At 36.6% G+C, this 13,518-nt stretch overlaps 1 protein-coding gene across 6 annotated transcripts in view; it reads right to left on the bottom strand.

The window, feature by feature from the left end:
* The window catches only part of Cntln (centlein), a 248,432-nt gene that overhangs the window by 154,741 nt on the left and 80,173 nt on the right, over nt 1-13,518 (bottom strand). For all 6 annotated transcript variants that reach the window (XM_075945721.1, XM_075945722.1, XM_075945720.1 and 3 more), the window contains exons 4-5: nt 12,715-12,849; nt 11,942-12,121 (exon numbers count right to left, since the gene is read on the bottom strand). In XM_075945721.1, coding sequence (XP_075801836.1) covers nt 11,942-12,121; nt 12,715-12,849 — 315 coding nt within the window. The remainder of the gene's footprint in view (nt 1-11,941; nt 12,122-12,714; nt 12,850-13,518) is intronic.

Genomic DNA, 13,518 nt, shown 5'->3' with positions numbered 1-13,518 from the left:
GAACTAATAAGAGCTTTTTAACAGAATAAAAGTTTATTATGCAAACATGTTTGTTTTTCCACATAACTCAATATTTATGATACCAGCAAAACAAATTGGCAAAAATAAATCTTATGACTTATGTGTAATATACTTACAAAGCCTTATTGAATAAAAGAAAATATGACCTAAAGAAAGATGTCTGCCATAATGAAAGCAGAGAATCATTATTATAAGCATAACAATTGTCTTTTTCAAATACCAGTTGTCTCTACATTTATCTACAAATATAGATATGTAAATAATCGCAATGTTTTTTTATTGGAATTGGTATTCTAGAACTAAAACATCATGCCAGCCATAACACCAAGGTAAGCCACAAAGGCTAGGAACTCTTCCTATTTGAAATTTAAAACTCAATCCTAAAACAGGACTAATCAAATAGGATATAGAAACAGAAACAGACCCAGAGGCAGTCAAATTAATTATACTAAAATTTGAGAAAGTATATTGTTTTTGTTGGAAAAATGTTCTTTTTAATGTCATTGGTACTACTCTAATTAAATAGAAAACCCCCCAATCTAAGCCATAAACATTTTTCTTGTCATATTTCTCTCCATCCTACTTATCACTGTGTAACAAAGATGAAGTTTTGTTGCTTGTGCATTTATACGTGTCACTACTAATACAAATTTCATGAAAGCCATGTTTTACACTTGGTATTTCTCAATTATGCTGGTGTCAGACACATGCTCAACAAATTCTTCCATTCCTAACATTTACAACAAACTTCAACTCATTCAGACAGCTAACGATACATTTGTGGGCTGAACATGTTTAAGCCCCCAGTAATTACCTCTTTAGACTACGATCCCTAAAGAATTGGGAAGGATCTAATGGAGATTGCAATAGCTGCCAATATTCTGGAATTTCCTTAAGCTAACTTCAGTCATAGACAAGAACAAACTTTTCCCCTAAATAAAACGCTATTGACCTTATGCTACTATTTGTGCTGTCCTAGTCAAAGGTTACAGTGTTAGCAGTTTCTAAGAGCGTCATAAATGCGTTTCTCACCACACATTCGGTTCTAACATGGGAGACTTTGACAAGACTGACTACACCACTCCTAGGAATCTCACACCTATTGATGAAACAAGACAACAGTTCCTCTGCAAATCAGCTCATCAGCGTCTAAATCTTTCACTTCTGAAAGAAGAAAAGGTTTTCACTGATAATTTCCCACTTGCTGGTAAGCAGCTCCTCTCCAATTTCATTTCCACATCTCCTGTTCTCCCTATTTATGTAAAAAAAAATTACAAGGAGAGACTAGTAGGAAATTATAATGTCTTTATTTACACATTTCTGTGTAAAGATATAATATTTAAATGATATATATAAGAAAAAAAGTGAAATGTCTAAGAAAAAGCACCACGGAAAGTTATGATTATTTTACTAAAAAATTATGTGTGAAGCATCTACTTTCAAAATGGCCCATAATGAGACGCTTCAGATATACCAACCCTAGAACGTGGGCTGCACTTGGTGATTTTTTTTTTGTTTAAGTATACAAGGTTGCCTCCTAAAACTTAGCCAAGGAGATAAAATAAAGGAAGAAATGTCACCCTGGGCTTCCTGAGATTGAAGCAGTCTAAAAGAGAAACAGAGCAGCAGTGGTGACTCATACTTTGATCCCAGCATTTGGGATCTCATGCCTTTGCACTAGGGAGGTACAGACAGAAATGGAAGGTGGGTTTCACCCATTTAGTCTGAGGAGTCTTTTTTTTTTGTTGTTGTTTTGTTTTGTTTTGTTTTTCAAGACAGGGTTTCTCTGTAGCTTTGGGGCCTGTCCTGGAACTAGCTCTTGTGTGGAGACCCAAAAATGTGAGCCTATTTCCACCTTGACCTAAGGTCAGAGAGTTGAAACTTAGTTTTTTATCTTACTCCTACCTCTTGGGGTCATGGGATTTTAAGCAATTGGAAATTGAATGTGGGTGATTTCAATTTCATTGGAACTCCCTCCCAGTACCTCTCTGTGTTTTCTGTTTTATTATTTTTGTGCCTTTGTACTCTTTACTTATATTTCTAATCCCCACACCCCTACCCTGGCAAGTGGTGTTTTTGTTGAGGCTGGTCCCTGACACTCTTGTAAACCAGGCTGGCCTTGAACTCACAGAAATCTGCCTGCCCCTGTCTCCCAAGTACAGGAATTAAAGGCACGTACCACCACTGCCCGGCCAGTCAGAGACAGGATCGTCCCCATTCAGTCTGAGATTTTGTAGAGGTCAGAAGTCTCTGGTAGCTAGGTGCTCTGCTTCTCTGATCTTTTAGCTTTCGACTTAATATCTGACTCTAGATATTGATTAATACTAATTAGATTCACTCTTCACCCTACCTCAATATATAAGTAGAGAACAACAGAGGAAAATACCAACATCAACCCTAGGCCTCCTCACACAAGCATACATGCTCATGTGAATTCACACTTAGATGTGTACCCGCAAACATGCGAACACCCATTCATGTGTGTGTTACACATACATATGCATGCAAAAATATTCAACCAAAAATTGGTTACATTTCTGTAAATTAATAATTAGTAATCAGAAAAATAAATTGAAAAATAAATTTATTTACAATAAAATCATAAAAATGCTTAGAAAAAAATCTAATCTTTGTCAGCCTAGTGGTAAGGTATGTAATCCCTCCTACTTGGGAAGCAGAGGGAGGAGACTCACACATTTAAGGTCCACCTGAGCTACACAGTCTCAAAATAAAAAGTAAAAAGAGTGCTAAATAATTATCTTAGTAGGGGAATGCTTGTCTCGCAAAGTGAGAGGCCCTGGTTTCAAACACAAATGCTACAGAATAAGCACATACACAAACAAACAAACAAAACCCACAAATAAAGTTTGAATAGTTTATATCATCTTTCAGAAGATAAAAGACTTATACACTAAACTCTACAATATAGTTGAAGAAAATTAAAGACACTAAGAAACTGAAAGACATCCGTATTACTAGGGCGAATGACTTAATACAATATCAACACTACCCAAAGCAATTACAGAACCCCATCAAAATTCCCAGAGCTAAGTAGACAAAATTGCCAGGGAGAAAATTGGGATTTTGGGGGTGGGGTGGGATGGGGGTAAGGGAAGATGGAAAGAGAAAAGTGAGAAGGGGAGGATAGGGGGAACTTGGGGAAAAAGGATGATTGGGATAAAGGAAGGTTGGATAGGGAAGCACAGAAGCACAATTCTTAGTTAAGGGAGCCACCTTAGGATTGGCAAGAGACTTGAACCTAGAGTGGCTCCCAGGAGCCCATGATGATGTCCCCAGTTAGTTCCTTGGGCAGCTGGGGATAGGGAACCTGAAATGACCCTATCCTATAGCAATACTGACGAATATCTTGCATATCACCATAGAACCTTTATCTGGGATGGATGGAGATAGAGACAGAGACCCACACTGGAGCACTGGACCGAGCTCCCAAGGTCCCAATGAGGAGCGGAAGGAGGGAGAACATGAGCAAAGAAGTCAGGACCATGAAGGGTGCACCCACCCACTGAGAAAGTGGGGCTGATCTAGTGGGAGCTCACCAAGGCCAGCTGGACAGGGACTGAAAAAGCATGGGATAAAACCGGACTCTGAACATGGCGAACAATGAGGGCTGATGAGAACCCAAGGACAATGGCACAGGGTTTTGACCCTACTTCATGTTCTGGCTTTGTGGGAGCCTAGCCAGTTTGGATGTTCACCTTCCTAGACATGGACGGAGGGGGGGGGGGACCTTGGACTTTCCACAGGGCAGGGAACCCTGACTGCTCTTTGGACTGGAGAGGGAGGAGGAGAGGAGTTTGGGGGAGGGGGAGAAGGGTGGGAGGAGGGGGAAAAGGGTGGGAGGAGGGGGTGGGAAATGGGAGGCTGGGAGGAGACGGAAACTTTTTTTTCCTTTTCTCAAAAAAATAAAAATTAAAAAAAAATTTCCCAGAGCTTTAAAACATTTTCTAAAATATCCCATGGAATATTATAGTGCCCTAAATAACCAAGCCAATTCTGAAAAAAAGAATAAAATTGCTTGAGGACTCCTATTTCCTCACTTCAAACTGTATTAAAAAGTTACAGCATGCAAAAATGACAATAGACCGGCATACAGGTCATCCCCATCAGAATAGAAGAGGGTAGAACACCCCTTAGTATAAAATTACTTCTGGCAAGGATATCAACACTCCTTGGTGAGGAAAGGGCAGTCTTCTCAAGCAGCATATTTGGGAAGGCTGTATGTGCACAGAAAGATGAAGTGGACCCTCATCTTCACCATGTACAAAGGGGGAAGAGTAGGGCACAAGTGTTCTAATGGAAATGGGAAAATCAGGGATCTCTAATTAGGAAATAGAGGGAGATAAATACATAAAAAGGGAGAGGAGTATAAAATACTAGTAAGGTTACCTTAAAAAATCAAAAGGAATCACACCATTTATTATCTTAGGAATCTTCCTAAAATACCTATAATGCTTGCAATGTAATATATGAATGTACATATGTAGTTTAAATGAAATTTTCCATACTGGGCCAAAACCATCTAACAAAAACCTCCAGCACTAGGCACAAGAAGCCTCTTTTGAGTTGTTAGGACTGTCCAAGAGATTCCCACATCATTATGAACTATGGCTACTGCCCTTGGGTGCCCTCCAGAGGTGGAAGGTAAGGCACTAATCAGTACTGCATTGCACAAGCAGGGCCAATGCCCCTGAGCGGGAACTGACCTAAAAGCATCCTCCCTGAGAATTAATTTTCAGTGTCACAAAGGGTGCCATGGAAGCTTCCAGAGTGGGGAAGCAATTAGCAGTCCTACCAGCTAAGATAACTATGAACCCTATCAATGACCACCATGGTAGGATAAGTCTAAGGGTGCAGTAGTGGCATGAATACCTTGGCAGGACCAGTAGTTAACAAATTAAACTTCAGACCTGCTCAACAAGATGGAAATCATGTCTTGTATTGGAAACCTAACCAACCACCATGGCTAATGAAGTCATGAAGTTTAGAGAGAAACATACCACCATCATATATTAAACCAGCACAATTCTTAACTAATATATAAATATTTGTAGCCCTTACCCCTTGTTCTGTCTTAAATGAAAATGGCACCATAAAATTAAATATTTGAATGCTTGTTCCCCAGTTAGTGGAACAGCTTGGGAGGGGTTAGGAGGTGTGTCATTAGGAGTGGGCTTTGAGGTTTAAAAAGTTAGCTTTCTCTCCATTTTCCTCCCCCCCCGTGTGTGTGTGTGTGTGTGTGTGTGTGTGTGTGTGTGTCATGCTTGTAGGTAAGCTCTCAGCTTCTGCTCTATTGCCTGCCTACCTGCTGCCACACTCCCCACCATGATGGTGATGAACTTTAACATTCTGGAACCATGAGTCCCAACTAAATGATTTTGTAAGGTTTTTTTTTTTTTGCCATGTTGTGTTGTCACACCAATAGAAAAGTAACTGAGATACTCCCTATCAAAGAAACTTCTCTTTGCAATAGAGACCATTACACAAAACCACACCAAGCATTTGTGGAGCCCAGTCCCAACAGATCACCCTCCTGAGCACTGGAATCACAGGGTTGTACGACCACATCCAGCCAAGAGCTGAATACAAGCTGATTTCAGTGACAGAGATTTCAGTGACAGAATGGAGCAAGGAATCTGGCCTTTGTAGACTGACTGGAAAAATAACTAAAGAAATGGACCATTTCAACAATTAACAAAAAGCAAACCCTCAAGCTGGGGCAGAATATTACTCGGGTGCTACCAGTTACAACTGTAAATGTGGACTTACAACACTATCTAAGACACACTGTCTTAGTTAGGGTTTCTTTTGCTGTGAGAGACACATGCAGGCATGGTGCTGCTGGAGCTCAGAGTGCGACATCTTGCAGGCAACAGGAAGTCAACTGATTGGGTCATGCTGAGTGAAGCTTGAGAAAAGAGACCTCAAGTTCTCTACAGTGACACACTTCCTCCAAAAAGGCCAAAGCTCCTAATAGTGCCACTCCCTTTGGGGGACATTTTCTTTCAAACCACAACACACCCCGAGAAGCAGGAAAGCATGAGTCTCTTGAAAGGAGCAAGATACTGATACATCACACCTGAGGAATTCCATAAGCTACACTTACCAGACAATAATCCTAAAATACGTATCATGAAGATGACCAAGAGCAAAAGAAAAATATGGACAAAACAAACCTGCATGTATAAACCAAAAGAATATAAAGAGAGGGTACTAAATGGAATCAACCAGAAATTCAAGAGAATACACACACACACACACACACACACACACACACACACACACACACACTACCTGTATGGGTTAAGAACAAACAGAGCAGGCAAAAGAAAATTCATAAAACTATCAGAATAAGAAAAAATAAAAATCACTGAGGCTAGAGGGGGACACCATCAAGGATGTCAACACAATATGAAATCTCAGTAGGAAATTGACTGGTAAATTATTACCATTATTTTGCTAAATGAATTTATTGTCCAACTTCCTTCTAGTTACTTTGTTTATACCTATAAATGAATACTGCTCTCAACCTTGGCCAAATACATTTTGAGACTCAGAACTGTTGACTGCTTGTTCCCCACCTCCTACCCAAGAAAAAGGATACATCATGAAAGGGATCCAAAATAATGTCAGAGGTAAAGAATAAAAAGAAGTCCTGTAAAAAAAAGGTCTTCTGGACATGCCACGGCTGTTGTACTATAGAATTTACTGTACCTACAAGACCTGAACAAGATCAAGTCAATAACATCAGTGAACATTCCAGAAGGCAGCATTAAAATAGATTTTTTTTGGTTTTTTGAGACAGGGTTTCTCTGTGGCTTTGGAGCCTGTCCTGGAACTAGCGCTGTAGATCACAGAGATCCGCCTGCCTCTGCCTCCAGAGTGCTGAGATTAAAGGCGTGCACCACCAATAAAATAAAAATTAAAAATTAAAAAGGTCTTGTAAGTGGACAAGAGACATGGGGGATACTTTGGGTGATATCTAGGAAGAATAGAGGGGAGAGTTGGGGTGGACTGGTGAGAGTCTACATGTAGATGAAACTTTAAGGAAAACAATAAGGAGAAAGGGGGCAAAAAACAAATGTTGCACAAAAGCTTCTGAAATTTGATGAAAAACATGACTGAATAAAATCTTGAAAAGTTCCATGTTAAAAAAAGACAAATAAACCCACGTGAAAATATAACCACTTACTAGAACAGCATAGCAACAGATCTACATAGCAGAGTTCTTATAAGATATTGGCAACTGATGGTTTTAACCCAAATTAAACTGGAATAAGTTTAAAATGGCAAATCTAGTCCTCATGACAAACAAAAGGAAAATACCAATAGAAATATATACATACATAAAAATGAAACAAAATGTACACTATAGAAAACAACTAAACACACAGAAAGTGATGTGGGATTCGCCCTCTGTATGCTATAAATATGTTTTATTACCATTGGTTAATAAAGAAGCTGCTATGTCCTATGGCAGGAAAAATATAGCCAGGCAGGAGGAGACATATAGAGAGAGTAGGTGGAGTCATAGAGAGGCCATTTAGTTGCTGGACTCGCGTGGTAATACATAGATTAGTAAAAATGGGTTAATTTAAGATAGAAGAGCTAGCTGAAAATATACATAAATCATTGGCCAAACAGTGTTAAAATTAATAGTTTCTGTGTGGTCATTCGGGTCTGGGCAGCCAGGAAATAAATGAGCAGTCTCCGCTGACAAGGAAGAAAACAAAGGCAATGAGAAACAGACTATCATACATTTATAAGATATACAAAAAATGCAAAAGTTAGTTTTCCTTGTCACTCTATTCTTAATGTAAATGAATTAAACTTTATACTCAAAAGAAAAATGTTGGCAGGATGAATAAAATATATAAAAATATTATATACAAAAGATTGTCTTAGAACTCAAATATTCAAATAGAAAATAAAAGGAAGGAAAATATATACTGTACAAACAGATCCAAACAGAACTGAGATGGAAATAATTTTGTGAGAGATACAGACTATAAGTAAATTCAGGAGGCACTGAAGAAAAAGGATCAACAAAACTAAAAATATATACATCATGCACTGTAGTTGTTGTTTTTACTCTTTGGGGGCCTACCACCCAGTTCCCAAATAAATACATGGAGATTTATTCTTACTTATGAATGCCTGGTGTTAGCTTGGCTCATTTCCAGACAGCTTTTCTAACTTAAGTTATTCCATTTCTTTTCTTGTGCATTTTGCCTTTGGATTTTGCACCTTTCTTAGTTCTATATGTCTTTCTTCCCTTTTTACTCCGCAGCTAGTTATGTGGCTGGGTGGCCAGCTCCTGGTATTTTCCTCCTCTCCTTCTTTTCTTACTCCTAGCTCTTTTCTTGTTCTTCTCTCTTCTCATGAACCTAGATTTCTCCTATTTATTTTCTCTGCCTAGCAGCCCCTCCTATTTCTCTCTCCTGCCTAGTTATTGGCCTTAAAGCTCCTTATTAGACCAATTAGGTGTTTTAAACAGGCAAAGTAACATAGCTTTACAGACTTAAATAAATGCAACATAAAAGGATGAAACACATATTTGCATCATTAAATAAATATTCCACAGCATAAAAGAATGTAACGTATTTTAAACTAATATTCCACAACTGTATATATATTTTAGATTTTGTCTTTCTTCTCCCGTTTGATGAAAACTGACTTGTTTTGTAGAAATGGAAACAATGATTCTAAAATTCACATGCAAATAGAAGAGATTAGGCATAGATTTTGAAAAAAACCAGACACACACACATGCAAGGTACAAAGTGTGTTACAAATTTACAGTACTCGAGACAGTGTGTCAAAGGCATGAGAGTAGATGTATAAGCAAAGGAACAGAACTGAGTTCCAGAAATAAACTCATATGACAGAAAATGGCATTCAACAAGGATACCAAAATAATTTAGTAAGGAAAAGAAAACTTATTTTCAACAAGAGGTAGAACTGGAAGATGTAAGTGAATAAAGTTGAACCTGTATCCCACACCACATAAAGACGTTATCAGTGAGACAAAACATGGCTTATTTTCACTCTTATTGAGAATCTAGGTGCATGTGCGTGTGCACGCATGAAAGCAGAGAAAATATTATTTGGAGGAAACAAGGGGGCAACAAGATGGAATGGATAAGATACAGAAGTGAATAGAGCAAATAAAAAAGTTAACTTAGAATGGATAAAACTACACTCATAAAACATAGTACGCTATAAAAATCTCAAAAGATAGGATCCAGTGTTCATGATCTTTGATTATACATTGGTTTCTTGTATAACTCAAAAAATAGAGTAACAATAAAAACAAAAGGTGACAAGTGTCATAAAAAATGAAAAATGTCTCTGTGTTTAAAGAAATACCATTACCTCGCAATAGTATGAGTGGATAGACCCAGATATTGAAGACGCTAAAGCTAGCCTTATTTGTTTCTGTTCTTTTCAATAAAATACATAACAAAAGAAAAATTTGAGATTTAATGGGAAAATAAACAAAAAACTCAAGACAAAGAGAATACTACATTATGTTGTATTTTAAAATTATTCTCATACTCACTACTTAGTTTATATAAATGCAGTAATAAAAGATAAGACTGATATAGTACTGCTTATATTGGATATATAATATATTAGCTTATATATAATACAATAGATGATAGTTTGTATTAACAAAGTAGCAAAATATCAGACTGGTACAATATAATAAGACAACTTTTGTAGCTGTTAGATTTACCAAATATATATCAAGGAAGTAAAAATCTGTTCAAAAACTCAATGAAATAGTTTCAAATTCTGTGTCTGATGAGGGACTTATAAACAGTATATTTGCATAGACAGTTCTCCAAAGATATGCAAATGATCAGTAACACATGAAAAAATGCTCAACATCATTAGTCACAAGGAAAATGCAAATTAAAGTCAGAATGAGAACTGGGGATATAACTCAGTAGTAGGGCATTTAGTTATCACACACAGGGCTCTAGAATCAATCTTGATTGCTACAAAAAACAAGGCCCCCAAAAGCACACATACAATGAGATACCATTTCACAATTGTCACTAGAGTAACTACAGCAAAAAATACAGACAATATTGTTAACAAAGATATTTAGAAATAAAAAGACTTCATATACAGCTATTTAGAACAGAACCTAACAATTTACTTAGAAGCTTAAAAACAGTTACTATCTAACCTAAAAAGATCTCACTATAACTTTACAAAAGACAAAAGAAAATAGATGTATATATAGAAGATAAAATGAGTAACTTCTCCTTACCTATGAGTGTTTACGGCTGAGGTCCATGCACAAATTAACAAAGGTGGAGCAAGAGCATTTAGAGGCTACTATAATACTATATTCTACATTCTTGAGAGGTAGAATAACAATTCTCTCAAATTAATTATTAAATTAAACATGAAACCATTTGCTTCTTAATGTAATTTACTAACAAAATTGTTCTTAATATTATATCCTAGTGAAGGACTACATAAAGGCCTTACCAAAAGAATGAAGTAGGCTTTACTACCTAATATTGACTCAAGTTACAAAACTATAACGCCTCACATTACAAAAATAAGTCTATAAACAGACAGATACACACAAGGAAATTTGAAAGGAGAGACTGAATCTCAAATCAATAAACAATTGAATCTGATACGGTATAAACAAATACTTTAGAGCAGGACATTTTTATCATATAAAATTCTTAAATTAAGAAGATTAAGGAAGAAAATAAGCTACAGATTGTTATCAATCCACAAACTTTGAAAGTCCAATTAATTCTATTCAAGGTACAAATATGTTCCTCAACCAAAAGCAAGAGCAAACCATAGAATTGATTATTTGAATGACACAAAAAATGCAAACAACAATTGAACAGCCAGGTGACTGTAAACATGAGCACAAGGCAGCAACACTTACACTCATAGAAATACCACATTTCCAAAGGTTGGACTTCAGAAAAAATAATAAAAATTTAAAAATTATATAAAGATCCAGTTACCCAATAGCTAATTGGTTCACTGAATGTTGAACAGTATACAATATACACAATTGACAGACTCAACCTCCAATTTATCCCTCTTCCGGAATTAATATACATGCAGAAATCTGCACACTTACTTAAACATGGAAATATACGCACGAATAATCAACTAAAATATACTTGATGGATATATGCGTATGTACACTAAGATAAGATTTCCTTGTGTACACACACAAAAGACTTCCATATTCAATAGTCTTATTTGTTTCTGCCCTTTACAATAAAATATATGATGAAAGAGAAATTTGAAATGTAATGGAAAAATAAATTAACAAAAACCTCACGACAAAGAGAATGCCAGAGAAGAATGTTTTATTTTTAAATGATACTCAAAATGGATGGGAGAATATTATAGAGAATAATACAAAGACTTTTATCTTCTAATAAAATTTTACTTTTCCCTTTAAGCCAAAGAAAACACTTTCATAGACCCATATGTATTTTTAACTGTTTTGTGGGGATTCTTTACATGCTAATTTCAAAGGAAGTAGAAAAGAGTCTCCAAAATGTATTGTAATGAATTCTAGATCATTTTGAAAAAGTAAGCCTTTATTTTAAAAAGTCAAACCAATGGTTCTAAGTATATTTCTCAAAACATACTTTATTTCAAAAGCAATAGCCTTTATTTTTTAATGATTACATTTTAGGATAACTATTTGAAGTCAGCTTCCTGCTTTGCGACATCAATATTTAAAAAGCTATGGGTCTTAAGTGAAAGAATATAAATTAATGCTAGTTCCCACTGGTGGATCTGAATATATAACTTGTTATTTAAAGAAAAAACATGTTCTCGACTTCCTGTAAGAAGTTAGAGGCAGAAGAGCAGCACAGACTCAGTCCTCGTCCTATACCTTTACTTTCGCATCCGCACTGTGTTTTTCTTTTCTCCAATATGCTTCCTGGTTCCTCAGTTTCTCCAGGTCATTTAGCAGGTCAGTGCAGCGTGTACGTAACTTCTCATTTTCCTCCTCCAGGTTTTTTATAAACAGCCTGCTTTGCTCTTCTTTATTCTGTACAAACTCCTTAGTGTCCTGTAGTGCAGGACCATAAGGGCCGATAAACATGGAAAAAAAGGTGAGAACTAATCAGCAAACATAAACTGTGCAGCTTCCTCCTCAGAGCAGCTTCTTCTGTATTTGATGGCCAAGGTCACCTGTGTACTTTATTGGCCTCTTTTCATGCAGGTGGATGGGTCATATTTTTTCACTGGATGACAGCTTTGATGAGTACACATTTGCAAAGAGCCCATTAATTGATCAAGCTGCCTTTGATGCTGTCCCCAGCTATTTTTGAGACCCACACAGACATATCCTCCCAGACCTGGGTTTTATCAATTAATAATGCCAGTCCCATCAGAATCTAATTACAAGAAGCCACATATTCACACTCCTACTTTCTTAGCTCCATTTCCATCATTAACTATTTATCTGTAAGTTATAAAGCTCTGAGTCTTAGCTTTAAAGCATCTTTATCAGAGTTTTTGCATTTGAGAAAGCTGTGTGGTACAGCAGGGCCTAAGGCAATTTTCCTGCAAGCCTGTCACTTTCTGTGCCACAAGGGTTAGCAAACTTCAAGGGGGACTTCAAAGCAAAGGTACTGTAAAGGCATGCACAAGTCAACACACCTTAAGCTCTTGGCTTTTGTCTTTACATTTCTTCTGTAAATCACTGAATTCTTTCCTCAAGAAGGCATTTTCTTCATCAACCATAGCCTTCCATTTTACAAGGTCATTTATTTCCTGTCTTAGTTCTGATTCAGTCTGTGAAAAAGATTGAAATAACTGTAAGCTGCAAGTCTAAGAAAAAAAACAGCTCATTTCATAAGCTTTATATGTGAGTTGTTGATGTCAGCTTTCATATCACAGTTACCATTCCAGCACCACACCCATGGGCTTTCACCTCAGAAGTGTGAGGACGGAAAACATTAAAAACATAGTACTAAATACGAAACCTTACATTGAATACAAACATTTATGGGATCTGAAAAAAAGTTACCAAATTTGATTAAAATTCAATAAGGAAAATGTATGCATAGTCAAAATAAGATATAATTATTTTCTTATTGGATAGCATTTAGGAAACAGTTCTAGAAAAGAAAATGTGTTTTTTGAATGAATAAATAATTTCAAAAATAAAAATAAAAACTGCAAAGTTGAGTGCCAAAATATTTTCTTCCACTGGTTGAATACTAAGATTATAGCAATCATAACTAAATATTATTCACAAAAGCTAGATATTTACTTTATACCTAACTAATGAATAGGAGATTGTACTTCAATTCTTAGCTGCCTCTTCTGTTTATAGTTTTTCTCTCAGAAAATGCCTCTCTGTGGCACTGTGACCTAGCATCAGACCTGACCCTGTCCCATTAACCTAGTTCAACTGGAACATCCAGGCATGCACTTCTTCTGGGCTGTCTGCTGTCACTT

The sequence above is a fragment of the Microtus pennsylvanicus genome, chromosome 13, assembly GCF_037038515.1.
Source record: "Microtus pennsylvanicus isolate mMicPen1 chromosome 13, mMicPen1.hap1, whole genome shotgun sequence".
Lineage (NCBI taxonomy): Eukaryota > Metazoa > Chordata > Mammalia > Rodentia > Cricetidae > Microtus > Microtus pennsylvanicus.
The sequence above is the reverse complement of the archived record's forward strand: the minus strand, read 5'-3'. Positions and strand labels throughout refer to the sequence as shown.